The 24,641-nt window shown below is 38.2% G+C and overlaps 1 protein-coding gene across 2 annotated transcripts in view; it reads right to left on the bottom strand.

The window, feature by feature from the left end:
• The window catches only part of RAB28 (RAB28, member RAS oncogene family), a 64,159-nt gene extending 41,640 nt beyond the window's left edge, over nucleotides 1–22,519 (bottom strand). Inside the window, exons 1-4 of one of the 2 annotated variants that reach the window (XM_049797876.1) lie at nucleotides 22,133–22,519; nucleotides 14,655–14,751; nucleotides 9,312–9,400; nucleotides 1,350–1,479 (exon numbers count right to left, since the gene is read on the bottom strand). In XM_049797876.1, coding sequence (XP_049653833.1) covers nucleotides 1,350–1,479; nucleotides 9,312–9,400; nucleotides 14,655–14,751; nucleotides 22,133–22,210 — 394 coding nt within the window. In that variant the 5' untranslated portion in view covers nucleotides 22,211–22,519. The remainder of the gene's footprint in view (nucleotides 1–1,349; nucleotides 1,480–9,311; nucleotides 9,401–14,654; nucleotides 14,752–22,132) is intronic. The other variant, XM_049797887.1, reaches the window with a different exon arrangement.
• Nucleotides 22,520–24,641: the final 2,122 nt, after the last annotated feature.

Raw genomic sequence — 24,641 nt, 5'->3', positions numbered from 1 at the left:
TTTCTGATGGATAAGAGACTGGAGACTAGAGCTTTGTACGTAGAAATTATCTTTCCAATGTTTCATGAGTAATCTTCTTAAGATTTGCAGAACTCCAGCTAAGAAGTCAAATTTTGGAGCAAAATAGAAATCAGTGAAAAATATTTTTCATTTGAATTTCAACAGAATCTGTATTATTAACTCTGGTCTGCTAGAGTACAACACTGTCTGTGTTATACTTTCAGAAGAGCTATTTATATATTGTAACTCTAAGAGCTTCTCTGTTTTCTTCCCAGAAAATAAGCAGTCTTTCATAATTAATATCATAATATGTACAGCATCACAGTAGCAAGATTACAGCTAATGGTTCTGAATGAAAGTGTATCTACATTGTTTTCAAATGCTTCTAAACAATACTAACTTGCTGGATGAGGTCTTTGTTTCAAGTGTGTTCATGATATGGACATTGTGACATGGACACTAACTACTTGGACAGTAAAAAAAAATCAAATCTATTTTTTGTTGTTCAAATAAATATATTTACATTGTTAAAAAATTATGTATCTGCTTCTACCACTTTGTTTCTAAAATTGCTTTATGCTGTTTTTATCATCTTCAATAGCAAAAGGGTAAGAGAGCCAGGATCAAGACCTCAGATATGCTAATAAGGGTATTTCTGTAAGATTTCTTAGCTGGAAATGGGGGAATTTGAAATCCATTTAATTAGGAAACTAACTAGGTGATGGTTATTTCAAGTGGCGTATTTTCGTGGTCAGAAGAAAACCACTATATCATACTTAAATGATCAAAAAGAGGACAGGTTAAGAAAATCCCAGAACAACAGGAAATTAGTAACCTCGTGCAAAACTACAGACAGCAAGCAAAAAAAGCCTAATAAGCAACTCATAAATATTACGCCTACTGTGTAGTATAGTTATTTTAAATAATATATACCAGTACTTAATTTAGCTGTCTCTTGCCATACAGAACCATGAAATATACCTGTTATTAGATCCAGGAATGCTTCACAGTTCTCTGTTCTAGATGCATGCCATGGCTATATCCTGAAGCCCCATCAAATTCAAACATGGGTAAGAGAGATCTCTCTACTCCTGTGTGCTGCTCTCCAAGTAAACAAAACCCAGGCAGAGAGGCTGCAGGCTAGGCAAAGTGTGACGCAGCAAGTCCCGCAACCTAACTGCCCAGAACCAGAATCCGGAGGTACACCCAAATATGTCACCTGTACACAGCAACAACACACAAGACAGTACGTAGTTTCTTTTTACTAAAGATAGATGCCCTGTGCCATTTCTTCAATAGAAGGCAACATCCAGAGTATTTCAATTAATATTTAAGTATGAATAACTTACTTTTATTTCCAACCAAGGCCACAAGTGGCTGTATTTCTGATTCTTCATTCACTTTTTTTACCACATTATACCAATCTTCTAAATTTTCAAAACTCTGGCCGTTGGTAATATCATAAACCAAGAGAATACCCTAAATAAAAAAATATATTTAAAATGTTACAGGTTGTAAAAATATTTTAAGATGGTAAAATTTTCATCAGTCTAAATTATTATTATCATAACATAGAACATTAACAAATGATGGCACTGTATCTTCTGAGGAATAATTAAAGGAATGATAAGTTTCTGTAATAAACACATTTTATTACAGTATTTCTCCTGCATTCTATGTGTTCCTACTTTAGATGCTAACTGAACCACAAGGGCAGGAAAAAAATGGCAATTCAGTAAAGAGCACAATTAGTTATCTTAGAAATATTCCAAACTGCATATGCTTTATGAAAAACCCAAAAAGCACTTCACACTAATATTAAGATAAAAATCACACTGAAGAAGGACTTTTATTTTAGCTAATATTATTTGTAGTTTCACTGTTCCCTTTTTGAAAAAAAATGAAAAATAAAATCAGTTCAATCATACATTTCTGCACATTGCCTGACTGTCATGTGTCTGTTCTCCTTTGGGGAGAAAGGCCAGATCCGTTCCTTCACTGTCATGGAAGACAAGCAAGAATTACTGGCAAGCTTTAAACTTTCAAAGAAGAAATTAAAGATGTGGTCAGAAGTCAAAAAGAAGGGAGTCCCATGTAGTTCAGAGGTTTTGGGCCAGGCTACAAGTAACAAATACTCAAAGCAGACATTACTGAGGACACCTCAGAGCTAATATCCGGTATGATAAAGCACAGCCTATTAATAGCCCAAATGTCTACCTTCTCTCCTCCATAACTCTAAGATCAGCTCTCACAAATTACTCTCCTCTCAATTATTGAGTCTTCTGCCCCTGTTTTCCACCACACCGTAATAAAGTAAGTATCTTGTAAATGAGGAATAAAGTCAGAATTGGCTTCTGTTGCACTTGTTCTCATGGAGTTCACATCTGGAAAAAAAAAAAAAATCCCTGCAACTGCACACTGTTCCTAACATGAAATTTTCACAATATTTTTAAAAAACCAATACAATGCATACAAAATTAGCTGGTTCAATGACCCACTGTCAATAGAAAAGATTTTTCAAGTCAAGTTTTTTTAGGCATTTGTCTGGGCAGAGCTTTAATTGATAGTTTCATGAGGAGTGTCTTAGATCACAAAATAGAGTGCACACTTATTAAACTAATTTCACAGATGACAACAAACTGGCAGAGACTGCAAGATTATTTGAGGAGAGTTTAGATTATATGATGAGAAACAATCTAAAAATAATAGGATGCAATTCAATAAGTACCACGACAAGTTCAAAGGAAGCAATAATCAACTGCACAACAGGAAACATCTGGCTTTGTAGCAGGTTCTATACAATAGGATCAAGGAGTTTTAGTAGATCACAGTTGAGTATGTCAACTTTGTAGCAAAAAGGCAAATATTACACAGGCATGAAACATTCAAGGTGAAATAATGCATCCAGCTTTGGATACTGAATGCCAAGAAAAGGGTAGACTAGAAAAGACCCGTAACAATGTCAGAGGTTTAGAAACCATGGCTGACATCAGAAAATTGAAAAAAATGGACTGTTTCAACAGAAGACTGATGGCAGGCATGATGATGTTGGTAAAAGTTTCAAGAGAAGATAACAAGAGTTCTCTTTTTACATGCTCTTATAGTTTGCAGATAACAAATGCCTGAGGGCAGGGCTACCATTCAGAGCTATGTAGACACGCTGAAGGAATGGGTGAACAGGAACCTTTCAACATTCAACAAAGGACAAACGCAAAACCCTACAGCTGGGGAGGAATAAACAATACAGGTTGGGGGGACTGACTGGCTGGGGAGCAACTGAAAATGACCTGCAGATCTTGGTAGACAGCAAGCCAAATATGAGCCAGCAATGTTTCCCGGCAGCAAGGATGGCCAATGTGCTCCTGGACTGTATTAGCAGCAGCACAGCCACTAGACTAAGGGATCTATTCTGTTCTACTCAGCACCTGTTAGATGATATCTAAAGTAATACATAAGCCTTAGGCCACTCAAGACATCAATGAAGTGGAGTAAGTTCAGCAGAGGGCCACCAAGATGATCAGTCTGGAGCACTTGTCCAATGAGGAAAAGCTGAGGGAACCAGAATTCTTCAGCATGGAGAGGAGGTGGCACTGGGAGGACCAAAAAGCAGCCTTCCCATACCCATGAGGAAGCTATGAAGGAGGTGGAGCCAAGGCTCTTCACAGTAGTCTATGGCAGGAGAATGAAACACAATGGGCATAAGTTGAAACAAGAGAAATTCAAACCAGATATAAGGAAAAAAAGCTTTTTCACCATTAAGAGAATCAAGCAGTGGAATACATTGCCCAAGAGGTTGCTCAGTCTCCATTCTTAGAGATTTATAAGAAGGAACTGGATAAAGCCTTGAGCAACCTAGTGCCATCTCACAGCAGACCATACTTTGAGGAGGAGGTTTGACTAGAGACCTCCTGAGACCCCTTCCACCCGAACTTTCTTACAATTCTGTGATCAATATGACATGTAGCAAAAGGTTTAACTTACAGCAAAAAGATTATATCAAGGGTACATACTAGGAAGAAAAAAAAAACCGACATAGACAATGAGAATAGCGAAGCTCTGAAACACACCACCTTCAGGGATAGCAGTCACAAACACTGGAGGGTTTTTGAAGGTTGATAAAAATGAAATAGACGTTATACAGGTATAGCTTCAGAGGAGGGCAACAGATCCTACTGAGATGCCTTCAATTCCTATTTGCCTATAACAGCAATACAAATCTCTTACCCTTCAATGCCATCAATTCCTTGGCAAAGTGAGTTCTTGTTCGTTGTATTTACATGGCTGCTATTAATTTCTGAGGAACAGCTTTCACCAGTTCCTTCAAGGAAATTAAAAATTATGACACCCATCTTTTCCCTTGCTCTCTTCCTTTACTTCACTAATCAAATATAATATTAAACATCCACTTCCCTCTTCCAACTTTTGTACAATTTATTCCTTAGTATCTCGCATCTTAGTTAACTTCTCCTGACTATACCCAAATGCCTGTGCATGTATATATTTGTCTTTCATAATACAAGCCTTGCTCTAGGAAGGACATTCTGATGTTACCAAATGCTCAGTGGAAAAGAAGAAACACAAGCTGAAGGACAGATATTGTAAAGGTTAAAAAAAAAAACAGACATAAGACTGAAAGTTGTAAATGAGAAAGAGCACATGGCATGCTTCTTTCACCAGTGGTCAAGTTCTCTCACTAGCTTGCAGAAGAGCAGACCAGACTAAACCATCTTCAGCACTGAAGAGTTTAATCAGACTTAGATGCAAGATAAAGTTAATAGAATCAGCATTTAAGGTTGGCCAACTGTTTCTAACTAATTCTTCATCAAGATGCTACTCCGCTACATGTCCTCTAGCCAACTGCAGCCTACACCTGTGGAAGAAAGGGTATTCACAGTGGATTTACCGTGAAAGAAAGAATTGAACAAAGTTTGCAACTAGAGCTCACCTAACTTCCTTTTGGTCCCCTTCTCCATGATCTAAAACATTGCATCTAAAGTATATTCTTCTCTTAATCATTCTTTTTTTGAATCTTGTCATTATTTGCTATACTTAAGAAATAAAGATGGCAGGTATGACATCTTAGAGATGCAAAAAAAGGCAGCATGACATCCAGGTCATAAAGAATACTTCTTGCTTAGATTTTTGCCACAACAGTACTCTATAAGCAACTTAGTATAATATAGTTAATTAATGAAGGACTAGTCATAACTCCATAGCTAAAATTTATTTCACCTTTTTTTATTTAACATGGAAACCCCATCATTGCTTTCACACAAATACATCATATTTTCCACAAACTTACAGTATATGGAGAACAGAATGAGTAGATAGTATAAAAGCTGTTGTTTCCCTATTATGCATGAGGAATTAAGGTGGAAAATTAACATTGGCCTTTTTACACAAAAGTAGCGCATTTCCCTGCCATGAAAAAAGTTTGAAACACATGGCGGACAACATGCCAAGAACAGCATGTTAATTCTCTAGTCTCCAGCAACGTGGCAAATAGTCCCTCCTTGCATAACTGCACTCTAGTAAGACATTTTGCCTACATTAGTGCATGTGTGAGTGCTTTTTGTTTTGGAATTATGGAGTATTTTCAAAAATAGGTCACTGGAAACTGAGAATATTGCAGAAATTATTTGCTGGTCTCTGGAGAAGGTAAGAGTCTGCAGTACTCTTATTCTATTAACAAGCCAATTTATGAGGTAGCACATGCCAGTTCTTAAAGATACTTTAAACTAGATATGTGGGTAGGGGCAGCAATTACAGGTAAGTGATGGGAGCGGTTCCGAACTATTTACCACGCAAACAGCAGCGGTGCTATTACACAGCAGAACTATTATGGAAGTGTTGTAACCAGGCAATATATTCACACTAAACAATCAACATTTTAAAGGTGTCAAGTTTATGCCAAGATTTGTCACAATAAATGAAAGCTACAGAAAACACTAATTAAAACCGTATGTTTTCTTCCTCAGGTTTATCCTCAGCTGCCCTCATCCTATGACTGACTTTAGTATGAAGAAACAAAATTAACTTTCTAATTTTCATTAATATTCATGAAATATGTCAGACCAAAATTCTAAAATATGTTTTCTAGTCACAGTATATCCATGTTAGCAAAGACTAACTTCATTATGATATCTTGCACATCTGCAGAAATGCTATTTTTACAACTGAAAACAGTTTCCAGGCTACATATACTTCACCACTGTTGTCTTTGCTGATACTGAGGATACAGTAACTCAAACACATGCGACTGATTTGCCATAATTGAATGAGCTACTGTCTATCAGTTCAGCTGTGGTAACTGACTATACAATTATTCTTAGCCTCTCTCAATTCTCAGATAAACGTGTCAGTTTTAACCAACACTGACAGAAAGCTGCTTATTAGCACCTTTTATTTACAAATATAAAGATCAAATAGCTCTTCTTCCCCCACAGCTTGCAGAGTTCTTCTGACCCATCAGTGAAATTCAGCTAATGGGATGCAGCAACTATATTGTTCTGGATGAGCGACACCAGGGGAAAAAGAAAACTGCTTCAAGACAGCAAGTGAAATGCAATTTCTCCAACTGCCACCACGCAAGCAAATTAAGTAGGTTCTCATCCTCAAATCTCGCACTCTTATTTTAAAACATGGCACAAGAAATCAGGGGTCTCAGTTAAAAAATGACACCTTAAAAGTAACTTAATGAAAAGATCTATCCTAGAGAATTGATTCAGCTCTCAAAGAGAATGAAACCTCCAGTAGCAAGGTTTGCAGCAAAGTACAGGGGGATGTTCCACTTACTCCTCCTGGTATCCTGATCAAATTCAAGCAACATAAGTGAACTGTAGACTGTAGATAACCTGTTCAGTTGCTGTAAATTCTCAAAACTTCCATCTCCAGCTGGTTGTAGTATTTTATAAGTAAGCCTACCATACATTTGGATTTCTGAGTGGAAAACCAAGAGTTCAGCCACTTGTGATTTCTGAATATCATGATGATCAACCAGATGAAGTCTATACAAGGCTATGGTCATCTGCATATACTGGATAAAAGCATGATGCATACTCTGTGCATGCTGCAAGCTATTCTACACATTATACTTTAAATCTGAATTATTTAGATTTGGAGAATACATGCAGATTAAAATTTCAGCAACAGATCCAAATCATCTACTCTATGTGTGTGTGTACAGCTTGTGTACTTTACAAACAAGATGTTTAAAATCCCAGTTGCATCACACACACTGACCAAGTGCAACACACCATAGGCACACATGCTTCTTTTGCAGCAACCTTTGCTAGAGTTACTCCACTATTTTAAAGGTTTTCTTGTAATGGGGAACCCAAAACGGAACACAGTACTCCAAATGTAGCCTCAAAAATGTCAGACAGGATGGTAATCTCTTTCCTTGATTTGCCTACTTCATTCTTACTAATGCAGACCAGTATTCGGTTAGCTTTTACTGTTGCAAGGGTGCATTGCTGACTCCCATTCAGCTGTTTTTTCTCCAGTAGGACCCCAGCCTTCTTTCCTCCAAAGCCATTTCACAGAATGACTGAGGTTGGAAGGGACCTCTAGAGGTCATTTTGTCCAAGGCCCCTGTTCAAGCAGTGTCACCTAAAGCCAGCTGCCCAGGACCATGTCCAGATGGCTTTTGAGTATCTCTGAGGATGGAGACTCTACAACCTCCCTGGGCAAGCTATGCCAGTTCTTGGTCACACTCACAGTGAAAAAGTGTTTCCTGATGTTCAGAGGGAACCTGCGTCTCAGTTTGTGCCCATTGCCTCTTGTCCTGTCTCTGGGCACCACTGAAAAGAGCCTGGCTCCATCTTCTTTGCAACGTCCCTCCAGGTATTTATATACATTGATAAGATCCCCCTGAACCTTCTCTCCTCCAGGTTGAACAGTGCCAGCTCTCTCAGCCTTTCCTCATATAGGAGAGATGCTCCAGTCCATTAATCAGCTTCATGGCCCTTCACTGGATGCTCTCCAGTTGATTCCCAGCCTGCATAAGGTTATTAGGTCCCAAAGAGGATTAAAGGAGAAGAGATTGGATATAGAGGTTTTTGTTAATGTGCTCAGAATGACTAAAAATCAAAATTTCATAACTTTAGGCTTACTGATATCAACCTTTTCGCTACTTCGGGGCACTGGTACTAACTTTTTTACCTGCTATTGCTGATAAGAAACTCTTAAGTTTATCACCAAATTCAATACAGAAAAAGTTAATAGCCTTTTCTTTCCTTCATTGAGTTTATGTTGGGCATATGGCAACAATTTGTGATTAATCAAATTCCCTCTGCCATAGAAGCCGCTTTCTCCTGTTGCTTGGTAGATCTTTAACAGGGCAGCAAAATGTTTTTTATTAAGAAGTAAGAAAATGCTATAAAACAGATGCAACAGCTAAAAACATTTAGACATTATTTTAAAAGTGACAAAATGTTAAATTGACAAGTTTGTCTTTATCCTATTAACTAATAAATCCTAATCTCCTTAAATAGCCATCCCTTCTTAGTACAAAGTTTCTGTCCAATAAAGTTTTAGGATTCCATATTCCTATTGCTTAAAGTATTAGGGGAAAAAATAGGTGCATTTCTTCTCTTTTCAGATAATAATAATAAAGCATGTTATGTGTATTGTTCCCATTACAAACTCCAAATTAAAGAACAGAGTACACTTTAGGACCACTCATGTTAAGAAGTTTGTCATATAGTCCTAAATCATCTCATAACTCAAGATACTGTTATAATATTTAGCTCTTACTTAATCCTACCATTCACTTTAAGTTGTTTAGTTAATCTCAAGGTAAAATTAATTTTCATTGGATAGGAGTTCTGCAAAAATATTTAGCTACCTGGTTGCCTCCTTTTGTTTGCCCTCTTATAACCCCAGTTGCATGTATGAGTTTAATGGTGTAGGATTGCTCTTAATTTCCTCCTTCTACTTTTTCCCCCCAGGAGGCATCTGTTCTAAAAGCAGCCACTATATCTAACATGTGGATATCCAAATAGCCTTTACTATTTACTATGATTGCTTTTCTTAACTCGAGACACAAAGCATGGAAACATACATCTGTTCTTGAATTATTCAGATCTACAAACGTGCACCTTTGCTTTGCTTTTTAAGCAGCTCTAAAAAATTAACTACATACCAAAATCAGAATTGAATAGTAATACCAATTATGTTTAGGTTAAGCAGAGATTCAACATTTTTGAGATCTACAAAACAACAACCTGTAAGATATGTATAATTTTAAGAACAAAGTTTCAATTAATTTTATATAATTACTATAGATACAATTATCATTTATACTGTACCTGAGCTCCATAAATATATTTATCCAGCATTTTGCCTCCTATCGTTTGCCCCCCTACATCCCACACTTGAAGAGTAACGTTCAAATTTCCTGAAAAAGAAAATTATACAGATATTGTGTAACCTGGAAAATTTAGATACAAATAAAATTAAAGATATATTATCACAGCAGGTAATACAGCTCTAGCATATCAACAGCAATAGCTTTTTAGAAGTATACAATAAATAGTTACTAAATTTCAACACAAAGATGACTGTATCTTTTGGAAAAAAGTCACCTGTGTCCAGGTAAGTCATTAAGACGCAGTAAAACTTTAACTAAATATTAACATATTTAATATTAACAGAAAAGAATTGGAATTGCATAAAGTATAACAATCCTGACTAGAAATTATATAACATAGTTCACTGAAGACACATGTAAAACTTCACAGAAAAAGTTCTATAGAGCAGTACTTGGAATCAAAAGGAATACAATTAATGCCAGCTTAACCACATTATTTCATACTCTGTGAACCTTCCCCCCACCTCCAATTTTTCTTTACAAATCTAGAAGCAAGGAAAATCTGCACAGTAACTGTATTTTGGTAGTGATGCTCTTAGTACTACTCAGTTAAGGAATTATATAATGGATAGATTAAAAAATGGAAAAACTGACACAGATCTAAGTTGAGGATGCAAACCACGATTATTTCCTCCACCCACCACTCCAAAGCAAGCAACTAAACTGGACATGATTTACATCATTTAATCTTCGAAAAATCTACACCAAGAATAGTTTTTTCCTTTCTACTCTAAACAGTCTCTAAGCTATGTTGAAACCATTAACAGGTTTTCAAAAACAAAGTAACAAAAAAAATCAGTGTAAATACAGAATATTTAATATCCTACAAGTCAAACACATTCTGCAAGCTAACAACTCAGAAACCCACAGATTAAGCATACACACACAGCAATGTATGTCACCACATGCATACAAATACTTAAGTATAATGTGGCTCATTTTGCATGGTGAGAACTCTTCAAAACTGTACTGATTTCCTGGAAGCACCAAACTCCAATGCAGTAAGGTCTGATGAAAATTTTTCTAATCTACATACAACTCACATGACTTACATGTTAATAACAATTCTAAGTACTTACAAATACTTGTAACTGCCCATTAATTTTATTCCTAGATTTGAAAAAAAAAAAAAGCAACAAATTCCACATCACAACAATTGAGTCTCAACACAATATTTTGGGCTGCTAAGAAACATACACTCTTGATTCAACTATTTTATGTTATTAACAACTTTATTTTACACAATGTGATCTATTCAGCCATCAATTCATAACTAACACACTCACATTAGTTATGCAAGTGAGTGTGCTCCATGGAAATATATCCCAGCGCTCAGTGAATATAAACAGCAAATTAAAACTATATAGCTGAATATATGCTACTTTTGGTATTAAATATACCACATTATATTTTTATGATGCATCTTGCTTTAATCTGGTTAAAAGCACAGATTTCCTAAACTGCTACTTTGGTCTCAAATATATAAAGATGAACATGAGACAATCTATTCACAATACTTCCAAGCTACACTGAGTTAGATCTAATACAAAGATAAAGAATTTCTACATGGAGCTTAGTAAATACATCATAAACACTACAGTTCAATAAAGGCAACCTTTCATAGAATAAAAAGCTTATTTGTTTTAACAGTGCATATACTATGCTTTAATTAATTATTTCTAAAGTTTAGAACATAAGTGACTGCAAACAATGCAGGAAAGTCTTCCATAAAGCATCTGATGTGGATAAACTGGTGCACCCGCAGTCTGAAATGACTATGAGTCCTCAGTGTGTAAACAAACTAAACATGCTCAAAAGCTCACCATGCTGCAGTATACCACCTCTAACTTGATTGTATGTATTCTACTGGAAATTTACCATGTCATTATGCCAGCTATTTGGAAAAAAAGCTTTATAAATATTGTTATTTTCAAACTCAACAGTTTTCAGATGCCTAAATTTGTGTTCAAATGCTTTATGAAGTTTCAACTTCATTTTTCCTCCTAAGAGTAGTAATCACGCACATACCAGGCTTAGTATTTGGATAACTGTATGAAATTATCTGAGAAACCTGAATGCAGGAAGATAGTTAAACTAAATAGTCTAATAGTGACTGTTCAACTTTAAAATCTACTATTATTAATTATTTACTTTCCTTCACTAACAACAGAAAAAAGAAACTGTGGAAAAAAGATTGGAATGTTCATTTAAGGTGAAGTGGTTCTTAATTAAGACCTCACTAACTACTGAAATTCATGTTGATCATCTCCAGTGCAAAACTCTTCATCTTCCCTTTTATCCAGTCAGGTCCTGTAAGATTTGCTTTGTGCTCAAACTGATTTTGGGGGAGAAAGAAGGATGTTAGGATTATTCAGACAGAAGGAAAAACCCTGGACTATTTGCCTAGCAAATATTTAATTAACAACTATGATAGTAGCACATGAAGTTTTCTGCAGAGTTTGAAATCTATTTTTTCATAGATTTAAGAGGAACATACAAACTGGAGAATGACAACAAAACAAAAATAAACCATGCATAATAAGACAGTTCTTAGGAACAAGCTTAACGTACCAATAAAAATAAGCGAAGAATCCCATAAAAATAATATTTAATACACTGATAAGAAACAATAAAAAACTAGCACTTCTTTACTCTGCAGAAAATGCACACAACTGCGAAGTTAAAATAACTGAGGCAACACAGTGCAGGTACCTAGGCTGTTTCTGGTATGAACTGAAGCCACTGGGTTGATTCCAGTAGTGATCCTGCAGAAGTACACTTGGTGCATTGGTTAACCTTACTTAAAGTGCTGCACAGTCAAGATGAAACTAAAAACATGAGTCTGCCCACCTTTTGCACTGACGACTTAGAAAAATGCTTTTAACGGAAGAATCCTGTTTACTGTACTGCACCTACAACCTTCCTAAAAGTATTCGACTATGGCTCTTAAGAATCTCTATCAGCAGACCCTCTGACCAACAGATATACTATTTAAGCAGTAAAATCTACACTATGGCTGCATCCAGACTATACAAGATACTGCATCAATAAATACACTGAAATTGACTTGCATTTGAAAAAAAAATATTTTGACCAAACTCCATGAAGAGAATTTGTCAACATTTGAACACTAAAAGTGATATTGTTCAAAATTAATCAAAGGATTTACTATTTGTATTAAATCATATTGTTTTACTATGTAAAATATTTACTTTTTTTCACTGCAAAACTGCATCAGTTACCAAAACAACTGGAGACAAACACAGCTTGTATTTTTAAAAAGACCAAAAAACAGAGAAACAGTACTTTAGTTTACAAGCTAAAATGCATTTCTAATGTGGCCTAATGTAAACTACTGTGCAATTCTAGAAATCAGCAATTCTAACTTCTGAAATCTTTGCTTACATTTAAAAAAGAAAAAAAAAAATCAAATATTGAACCATAGTTATTCATCAATTCTCCTGCTAAATAAGAGAAATCAAGGCTTTCTTCCCTACTGATACACACATTATAATTTCTGTGCAGCAGTATGAATTAACATTCCAAGTAAACACAGCAGCTTTACAAACCCAGAACTAATCAAGATATTAGAAAAATCCACTTCCTTAAGTAATGCTTCCCATTCCAGTATTTAGAAATTTTACCTCCCTCCCTCTTCTCTTCCTTCTCTCTTACTCCCCCACCACCAGTTCAGCTTACTTATAAACCACAGAAATATATACGTACATAAACATATATTGGCAAGGCAAAAACACAATGACAGTCTACAGAAAAATGCTTCTTCCTGAATATGAATATATTCAATGAACATTACTATTTTGTTAATGATGAGGAAAATACATGTACAGACTTTGCTGCTGTTTTGGTGCTATTTTCGTCCACATTCTGAATTTATTACAAATAAACTAGAAGAAAGTAAAACATGAATGAATCAATAGTTGATAATTTTCCATTTTCTACTCAACATATTTAAAATCCCAGTAATGTACTAATAGCTTCTGTATGTTTAACAGCTGGAAAAAAACTTGCAAAATACAAGTTCTCAGCATGCACACTGCATGATTTGTGTACACATTCCACTTGCAAGTACTGCTGTTAAGTATTATGCACACTGGTATTTTTAGAGGCATGAGCAGGACAATAAAAAAATTATTCTGTTGAGTTTATGGAGAAATAAGCACTGAAATTTGCTACTTTATCACTTACCAGATACTAAAAAAGTACAGCAAAATGGTCAAACCAAAATAGTGAATGCAGGAATAGTCTGAAAAGATTATTCTCTTTCACTTAAGAAAATATATAAACATAATCAAGAAATTATTGGCAATATAATTTTAACAAAATAAGTTCAAGAACTGTATATATTTTGTTATAACTTCAGGTTATAGCTAAAATGCTTCATTTCTGGGTTTGCTTCCCTCCCCGCCCTCTACAAGGAAAAAAGGACTTGCTTCAACTTTATCATATCTCACTACAACTTTTAATAATTACACATCATTTTTCTAACTTCTTCTTATTTCTGAAGCCAGACGAAAATGCATTTAATGAAATACTTTCATACTTAGAAATTGAGCAACCACAAATCAATGAAAAGACTTATTTCAAACCCCCAATTGTTTGGAGACAAATTTCTACCAGCAACTATTCTTTTTTAATTATTTCTTTGCATTTTCCATGCAGTGTGCTGCAACTGGCATCTAAATAGTTTCTTTGCCGTCGTGAAGTGAAACATCTTGAATGCTCAAACTGTATTTTTATGAGTGCCAAGGGACCCTAAATTTTAGTGGTCTATTAAATGCCAGCAATTTCATGCTGCCTTGCATAAAACAGCATTCACATATTAGAGCACTGCGATTCCATAGCTGCATTATGCTTCTCTCACACAACTCAAATACAAGTTGTGTATTTCATTTAAAAATATATATATATTTCTTTTAAAACACATGTACTTTCTCAATGAATATATTTAAAGTTCCATTTCATTGTTGCATGTTACACTATCCACATGGACAGTGAGTACACTCAAGTAGAGATAATAAAAATCACGAATATAGATAGCATTCCTTTTATTTGAATTCAGTGCTTTACTTCAAGATATAAGTTGCAAATGCATAACCCTTTGTCACCTGGCGAGAACGTACTAACAAAATTTTCTCTGAAAAACCTAATTTGCCATAAAAAGCACTGTACTGAGCTTATTTAGCATACATTACTTTGGGGAATCTGTTTCTGCAAATCTTACTGCTGCCCAACCTTTCAGTGTTAGTTTTCATTCTCTTACCTGGCAATATTATCCTTTTCAAGAAGAAGTCCAGTCCTATGGTTTGTTTGTACTGTTTTCCAAATGTTTCTTGGGCAAAACGTGTGGCTAAGGATGTCTAAAACAGAACAATATCAAATTAAGTTGTCAGTTCAAACAGCAAAAAACTTGGTGTTAAACCAGAAGTATGAAATACAGTTAAGCACTTTTTAAATCAACACACACTGACAGTGTTCATGGATTTGGATTGACAAGCATACCAGACAACTTCAACATAATAAAAGGAGGTGGCAAAGACTACTAATTTATGCAAAAAGAAGGAAGGCATATACTTCCTTTGTATTTCAAAGATACTATGATATTCACATTACAAAATATTACACAGATTTGAATGAGGTATCATTAGTATGCTCAAATTGACACAAATCTAAGTGATACTATCCATACCTGAAGAGCTTATTATTTTAAAAAAGCATGCATTTCCAAAACTAGGGTCTTTCCCTGGTACAGAACACCATGATGCGAGGCCAACTTTCTGGGAGGGAACAGAGATCTGCACAGTGCAGAGTCCCACAGGGGGTCCAAATTGTGGCAGGATTCCTGCCACTGTACATCAAAGTTTCAGGATCAGGGATTACATGAAGTCTAAGATAGGAAGAGTACTTTCTTGTACACAGAAAAAACTAAACTCATGTTAAGAGTGCACATTTGCAGAATCATTCCTTTAAGCAGAACTCTGGAAACTTATTTTTTCAATTTGTATTTTGTGGATTTATGAAAGTAGATGAATACACTGTTGACCTAATAATCAGCTTTTACTACATACTGCTAAAAGGATACACAATTAACCTACATAAAGTAATGAAGCAAGGCATTTCTATTCTTTCACTAGCAATTTAAGTTCTCCATGCAAGGCAAAAAAAAAAAAAAAAAAAAAAAAAAAGGGAAAAGGGAAAGAAAGAAAAAGAAAGAGAAAAAGTTCCACAATCTAAGGTTTAATAAAAAAAAAAAAGGAAAGGAGAGGTGCAATTATAAAGAACACAAGAGTTTATATTATGGAAAAAATTAAATACTGTATTAAAAATTAATGTCACATCAATAAATTACATCCTACATCAAATTAGTGGTGTACACTTACAAATCTCTTGCTGAAATGACATCTGAAAATACAAAAACAAAGTAATTGCAGAAAAAAATTCTAAATATGCATTTACATATATAGGGGAAGAAAAGCCTAACAGCCTCACAAAACCCTTATACTGTCTGAGACAATTCAAAATGGGCAAGAAGGAATTTTTGTTGCCAGCTTTCTGTTCATCAAGACCCAAAGAGGTGAGTCATATCAACTGTTATTAGAAATTGCCGTTGGAGAGCATTTAGTTAAAAATGCAATAGCAAAATAGTGCCAATAGCTCTGAAAAAATGAGAATAGACAAGTTCTATTAATGGAACAGTTATAACAAAAATCTAAATTATGCTAATAATGTCAAATGTACATAGGAAGAAAAGGTAACTTACACTTTTTTTGCATGAAAACATGATCACCAGAGCTCTAGCATTAAAGCCCTAGTATGAATATAAAAACATTTATTCAACTATTAAATTACCTGTGAAGTAAATAATACAAGATTTACTGTCTTCTTGTTTCTACATCACATTTATATTCCTACCACTGTCATATATATGTACATATAATAAATGATATTTTGATATCAGAAGATATGTTTAGGAAGTAACCCCAAAAATCAATTAAAGACTATCGCAACATTTTAATCTACTTCACTGAACTAAAGCCCCAAAAGGATTAAAAATAAATAGATAAATGGGGAAAAAAGCAAGTAAACTAGAAATACCATGGGTATGCTTATATATTTATGTCACTGTGGAAAGGGTGAAGACCACAGAAGATGAATCGTGAGAATACTCTTCTGCCTACAGCTATGTGACAGTAATACTAACATATGCACAACATAAAATTCAATACATATTTAGACTGTAGTACCGAAATAGTCAGTAGAACTGATTCTTTTAATCACAACAGTTAGCATGTCAAGATTACAAAGACATTATCTTTAATCTGTCATGACCTTAAAGATGTAGATAAGAATAAGAACATTGCAGGAATACACCAGTCGTCTTGAAATTTTTCTTTTCAGAAAAGTAACCAGTACCCAGAGTACAGATTAAAATATCATCTGACTATATCATAGTATTCTGTATTCTCCAACACACTAATTTAGATCCCCATTAAACAAGCAACCACTCCCTTCTTGTTTTAAGGGCTCAGTAAATATTAGCTTTATCACTCTGTGACACTCAATATTCCCTGAGGGCTTCTAGGGGTGTTAGTAAAAATAAACAACATACATTCAATTAAAAGCCAACCAATAGGAGCAGCAAGTAATCTACAGCATGGCAAAGTTCTCTTAAACAGTTTTTCCTCTACTGTGCTCTTGAATGCAAAGGAATTTATAGCAGAAAATCATTGACTAACCCCTTTTTAATTTTTTTTTCTAATAACTGTTAAAACTCAAGGAAGGTGTTGGATTACCAGACTAGAGTCCTCTATTTATTCACAGAACAAGCATTTATCCACAAAAAACTAAGAGCAACAGTTCAAACTTCTCCACAACACTAAACAAAGAAGTTATGTCAATGAATATTCAAATACCTCTACAATGCAAATACTCCCTTCAATCCTAAAATTGTTCTCTGCCATGCTTGCCATAAAAGATTCTACATGGCAGTTTTGCCTGTAAGGGTATGTTGAGTACAATCTATGTAAAAAATAACCAAATTTAAATAATGGTTCAGTAGAACTGTAACTGTAAAAATAAATAAGTGATCAGTGACTGTTTTTAAAAAAAAAGATTATGCTCCATTCATAAAATTTCAGCCATTAACGTAGAGATCAGAGGATAGCATGATATCAAGAAGGCCTTGTTCCTTCACGTCTCTACTAAGACAACCAGGCCACCAACTTTCATAGCAGACTTTCCATTAGACCCAGTTTGGTAGGTTCACACATTTACCTTAAATACTCCAAAGCAAATGTTCGTATGCTGTTCTGAATAGCAATACACTACTGAAGGTTGGTGTTACAAACTCCTTCCTTTCAGACAAAAAAAAGGCTTTGCGTTCTAACATACAGCAATCGAGACAGCAGTAAAAAATAATACATAAAAATTTCAGTATTCTAAGTGCAAAATACTATGGGATATTTGGGAAGTTTTTCTGGAAACAAACGAAGATGCAATCAAACCTCACAGGCGAGGCAAGACAATTTCTTGCTTCTATTCTTCAATGTCAACAACTCACAGTATAAAAAGCTGCTCCTAAACACCTACATACTGAGTAAAGCAAACAATATTTATGAAATAAATTTAAAAGTCAATAAATTGAAATAAATTGAAAGTCAAACAGAACAAGCAATGATAGCCAGCTCTAACTGATACTGACTGCTCACCAGGACAACACAGAAATTAGTAGAGAAAACTCTGACAATGACAATTCTTTGCGTAAAATCCTATAGAAGAAAGCTTTCAGAAAATGATGCCAAAGTGTAGTATCATAGTTGTAAGAAAGAAAAACTAAAACCAAATTTCAATGAGATGCAAGCACATAGTTCTGAAGCCATGAATTTCCATTCACATACCAACTTTACCAGCCAATTGAGAATCTACTTTCCAAAAAGCAACACGTATCTATCCCCTCCCTTACTCACTTCTAGAACACCAATGCCTTTCTCCAAGCACAGCAATATTTACCCTTCAGTCATGTCTTATCCCTTCGGGAAAGAATTTTAAGACAGACAAAATGAAAAGGAACACTAGGCTAAACAACGAGATGCTTTAACTAGCATAAAAACACATAACTGTCCAACACAGAGAATTTCTTATGATGTCTTTCCACCCCCACTCCTAACTACTGATGAAACTTTGTTCACTAAAGAAGAGAAAATTATCAAGATTTTTTGACATTAAACATGGATCTACGAAACTAGGCCAATCTGCAGAGGACACTTGATGCAATTTTCCATTTGCAAGACTGAACAGTGACAACAGTGTTTTTGTCGACATTGATGAGGTTTTTGAGCCCACATGTAACAACAAGATCCAGAATTGGCAACATGCTTAAAAATCTGGCATCCTAAGAAATCCTAAAGCAAGCAGAACACCACTCCATATTCCAGCCTACAGTTTAGCTCCTGCACATTCCCACACCAGGTTGAGCATTCGCTCTTTCATTTTCATCATCTATTGCTAAGAGAAGGAAAAGGTAGGATGTTTCTGCTACCATACTTTAATCCCAGCTGCAACAGATGGCAGAAGGACAGAACCTCTGCTTATTTGCTCCTCCCACACACCTATTTTTCAGGACCTTCCTTTCTATGAATAGCTCCAAGATTTGCTTCCAGAGGCCCAAAACCATTTTCAACAGTAGGAAATCCGAGTAGTTCCAGCTCAAATTAGCATCATTATATATTTCAACATTAAGCCAATCTGTGCACAGCAAGAGTAGAAATACCTGGATTATAACATCATTTTTTTCAATCCATACTAGTACTGCTAGTTTCTTTTAATGAAAAAACATTTTGGCTCAGGAAGAGTAGGTTGATTGAAAACCTACATGCATAAGGCTGCCATGTGTACCCTGTAAGCAAAATCAAAGAGCCAACTGCTATTAATAATTGCTGTTTATTTTCATCTCACATTGTCCCCGCTGCTGATTTCTTTTCAGATTGCTTCCCTAGTTTGTCTAGTTCATTAAAATCATTCTCTATTATTATCTTCTTACTAACCAACCTTGCCTTCCTCAATTTTTCTTTTCAACAATTTACCATTTCCATTACCCTAATGGAAACTTTTTCAGATTCTACTGTGTCTTACTCCTCTCATTCCTTCTTCCTTTTTCACTCTTCTCTTCTTAGAGCTTGCTCCAGCAGTGCTTATTCCTACCCTTAAAAATCTAAGTATCCAATTATCCATTCAACCACCACAAAACAAATGAATAGAAGCACAACATCCCTCCCTTACCTCATGGATAGAGCAACTCCTAGCTAGTGGAAACAAACATTACCCTTAGCTTGAACTGACACTGGTTTGTTTGTAAACTGCTACCAACCCTTCCACAGAACCTTAATCACATTGCTTCTAAACAATGAGTGAGGAAAAAGAGAGCAAGTTTACACCTTCAGCCAGCTGACTCACAAAGACATAATTTATTTTCTGTGGAGAACTGACGACCAGACAGCCCCAGATGGAGGAAATAAAATGTTTGTGGGGTTTTTCTCCTCTTTTTTTTTTTTTTTTTTTGGCAAGAAGGGGAGCAATGGAATGAAGTCAAATGTGAACATCTCACACTGAACGCAAGACGCAATATTTCAACGATATGTTCCATTATTTCCTACACTACTCCTATCCGACGATCCTAGCGACAGAGGAAGAGAAAAACCAATGTCTTGCACAGTAAATGAGAGGCTAAGTATGCATGTGTATAAAGACCAGCTGTGAACCAGATGTGAGAGGCAGGCTACTTGGAGTTGAAAACATATAGACATACACGTTTCAACAAGCAAGCGGAACGAGTAGCCAACAAAGAAGAGGAACCTCAACAATTTAGTCTTCTGAGGTGCTTGAAATAGCACTAGGTACATTTTATCCTTCCATTCCATGACCAATCACTTCTTTATTTTTACAAGGTCTTACAATAAACCTATTATTTGAAAGTGTTTGCTGCTAGGCCATCAGGATGGCTGGAAGAAGCCTCTATTACAGCATCATCTAGGGGGAACAGGAGGAAAAGCAGCCCACCATAGCATAGCTGCTACTCGTGCAAAATAAACGGCACTTGAAGCATAGGATGCCTAGAGCCAGCAGGAGATTCAGTGAGTGGCAGCTCACGTGTGAAAGGCAGGAACCAGCAGGAATACACATCAAAACTCAAGAATGCTTGAAAATCCATGTTTGGTGAGAGGTCTTGCCACAAGCTGCTGAACAGCAGTAGTGAAAGGATTCCTCAGTTTGAATGGAAAACTCCTGGGGCACGCTACCAATGAAACAGCACTTCAGCTGTCAATCCTGTGCATTTATTATGCTCTCATCACACAGTCACTTGGAATTGCCCATCTACTGACTCAGATGAATACAATACCCCTTCAGACTGGGTTTAGAATCACTGGAGGCAAAAAAATGTTTTGTTTCTCCATAGAGCTCTGCATAAATAAGCGAGCAAAACCATGCATGTACTTTCACTAAGAGCTTATTTCTATTAATAGCAGGCAGCTCATTTAAACCACCTCTAAGAGTATTTCTACCTTTCATTTGAACTGCGAGGCAGGCAGCCTTTCTGCCTCCCCACGTTTTCAAAAGCTAATGATAGAGAAAAAACTGTATTCTTCAAGTAGACAATAAAATTACTATTTTCAGGTGTATCTCACGAAAGGATTCAGGCCACGTATGGCAATAGGTATGTCCACACATGTACAGTAAAGATCAGTGACTATTTTAATGGGTAAGAAAATGGTCTCCCTTTTGCCTTCGTCGGTTTCTCCGTCAAGATTTCTCTTTTAAAAAGAAAACAAGTACAACTTGTTTGTAAACAAACTTTTACAAATAGTATTTAATTATGTTGATTATAGACAGAAAAAAAGCCCTGTAAAAGTCATCACCAAAACCTAAATTGACCCAGAAGTGTCTTTCCAAACTCTGAAACAGCAACTCAAATACATGCAAACTGTTCTATCCACCTCAGGAGGCCATCAGCTCTGAAGCCGAAATGGGACAGCTTGGAGACCCAGCTGAACCACCCTCCCTGCTCGTCGTTTCGGCGGGAACGGCGAATTCACGTGCTCGGCCCCGACCCCAGCCCCCTCCCGGGCACCGCCAGCCCCCGAGAACAACTTCGGGCTATTCCGGCAACTCCAGCCGAGCAGCTAATAGCCCGGCTCCAGTGCACGGCCACCGATGGGAAACGCCACACCAGGCAGCGCCGTGGTAATTACGTTATTAGCCGCTCCTTTTATTAAGGCTCAAGAAAAGGGGATTAAAGCCGCACACGTCTGTTCGTTGACCAAGCCTCTCGGGGCGCCGCGAGGGTACGGAATCCCCGTTCGAGGGTCTCGCTGCCCAGCACGGAGCGGATACGGGCGGCCCCGGAGCCAGGCTCCCGGGCCAAGAGCCCGCCTCTACCGGCCGGGGAGCACCAGGGTCCCGTCCCGGCTCTCCGCTACGCCCCCCCCTTCCCCCCGCCCCACATACGCTGGGGAGACGACGCAGAGGGAGAAGCGCAGGGCCGGGAGTGAAGGGGCAGCGGTCAGCCGGCCCCACGCCGCCGCGTATCGCGACGGCGGCAGCGCGATAGACTGGAAGCCGCCGCGGGCTGCTCCCTCCTCAGCGGGAGGGCCGCGGGGAGCGACGAGGGGGAAGGCCGGGCAGGGGCCTGGGGGCACCGCGGCGACGGAGAGGAGCGGGGCGCTGCCGGCGGGGGCCGGCACTGACCTTGCCAGTGGTGCCGTCCCCCAGCACCACTAGCTTGAGCTGGCGGTCCGGACTCTCCTCCTCCTCCGAGTCCGACATGGTCCCTACGCCCCCGGCGGGGAAGGAGAAGAGGCGGAGGGCAGCCGGGAGGGACGGGGTGCAGGAGCGAGGAGGGGAAGCGGGAAAGGAACGAGCGCCGCGCTCACGGAGCCGGCGGCGCTGCAGAGGCCGGAGCCGCCATCTTCCCTCAGCGCGCCGGCCGTCGCTATGGCCCGCACGGGACGAGACCAACGGGGGTGAGGAGGGAAGGGGGGAGAGCGTCGCTCGCGGGCGGGAGCTACAGCAACGAGTCCACCGGCCGCTGCGGGCGCAAGCCGGGGCCACCCGCGACGCCCCCACTTCCGTCCCCGGTGGTCCCTCCCCTCCCCGCTCAGCGGCCGGACGAATGGTTCAACCCGACTCTCCGCTACGCGCAGCGGTGGTTTAGCCCCGAAGTGACGCTCCGCGCGGTAACTAAGGAACGTGGGGTCGGAGGCCGCGGGCTGGGCGGGGCATGGGGCGGGGCTAACGGCTCCAACGGCCGCGCGGGCGGAGGGCCGCTCCGCCATCCCGAGGCGGCGGCCGGTTGCTGCGGGGCCCTCTCGCCCCTCCGGAGGGTGCGGGCGGGCGGCCGGCCGGCCGGCCTCCAGGGCAGGGCAGGCGACTAGGGAAAATAAAGGCCGGGTAATTCCCCGGGAGATTTCCTTGGAGAGCAGAAAAACGGCCGGCTGCGGTGCTTCCCGGCAGAGGTGATCCGCTCCAGCCGAGGGGCCGCGGTTGCGTTCCCGCTACAGCCACCTCCACGGCCGAGTCCCTGCCTTGGCTGGGCTTCTGCGCAGCCACAGGACGTATTCCTGTTTTTCAAGAAGTGCGCTAACGCAGAAGGCAAATGCGATAGCAAGCACTGCGCTGAGGCCAGCCTTATTTCCCCGCATTTCAGCTCAGCCGTTCTTGACAGCTCTTCGCCTAACTTCTCCTAAACCCACCTGATCGGGACACCCCCGTTTTCTTAACTGTTTTGTCCGCATAGGCAATTAGCAAGAAAACTTGTTGACGTCGCCCTAGCTGAATTTTAAACCGTTATTTTATTATGCACATTGACCATGGCGAACGGTTTATAACCTCCTCTTCCGCAGCAGTCTTTCACGTATTTGAAAACCGTTAGCGTGTCTTCAGTCCGTCGTCTTTTCCGTAGACTAAACAACTCCTCTTCGTTCAGTCTTTCCCTGGGTTGTCTTTTCCAGACTTCTGATTATTCTTGTTGCTTTCCTTTGGCCTCTCTCCACTTTCTTGAAGTGGTGTGCCAAAACTGGATACAGTACTTCGGTTGAGGCCTTATGAGTCCTGAGTAGAGTGGAAGTATTACTTCATGTGTCTTACATACGAGACTCCTGTTTATATATCCCAGTATGATGTTTGCTTTCTTCACGGTATGACATTGCTGACTCATACTGTTTCTGATTTACTAAAAAGCCTCTGAATCCCCTCCAGTTATCAGAATTTCATACACTTTGAGGTTTTATTCCTATTTAACTGAAGTGCTTTCTGCTTGTCCCCATTGAATTTCATCCTACGTTTCAGGCTACTTGCACACTTTGTCAATATAATTTTATTTATAATCTTGTCCTCCAGAATGCATGCTATCCCTTCCAACTTGGTTATATCTGCAACTTTAAGAATCCTGTGCTCTACTCCAAACTCATTAATAAAGATATCCAACAGTACCAGATCTCTGCAAGCCCCTGTTTGACATATCCTTCCAACGTGATGAGTGATAACAATTCTTTGGGCATAGTTTACACAACAGTTTGAACAAAAGACATAGCTAAAACTGTTTATAGGTGTTCTTTAACGGATTCAATATCAAGCTAAGAATTTTTAGAACAACTTTGTGTAATGCCTGAATAGAAATCATTCCTGTTTCAGTCTCTTTCAGGTTTTCTTTTTCAAATGTTTCTCAGAAATTACCAGTATTACAAATACACTGTTTTACTCAATCCTCAGCAGGATCAAGAAGATTCCTTATTACTCATGTATTCAAGTGTTTGCAGACTTGAGGCCAAATGCTTTCCCAATGACATTCTGAAAAAAAGGGGGGAAAAAAAAGCAGAAAAGACCTTAATTTCTAATGGAAAACCAGACACACATCTTTGTCACTTTCTTCATACTTCAAAACAAATTAAATGTGTTACTCATCCACTATTTTCCACTTCAAATCATCCTTTAGCCTAATTATACTGCAAGTTCTTTTAACTAGGAACTTCAGCAAGATCAGCGTAAGGGCTCAGCTGAAAAGCATTTCTTGGAAGGAAGAGCAACAGAGACAAACATGGAATTTTCCTTTATGATTTCTGACATACTGAACGGTTGTACAATTGGCATTAGGCATTTAAAAGCTCCACATCTCACATCAGGGCAGACACGTGATTGATAAACTACTGTTGATGGAACTGTTCATATTCATGCCAATTCTGCATCAGTCACAGTAAGA

This window comes from Accipiter gentilis, chromosome 3 (genome assembly GCF_929443795.1).
Source record: "Accipiter gentilis chromosome 3, bAccGen1.1, whole genome shotgun sequence".
NCBI lineage: Eukaryota > Metazoa > Chordata > Aves > Accipitriformes > Accipitridae > Astur > Astur gentilis.
The sequence above is the reverse complement of the archived record's forward strand: the minus strand, read 5'-3'. Positions and strand labels throughout refer to the sequence as shown.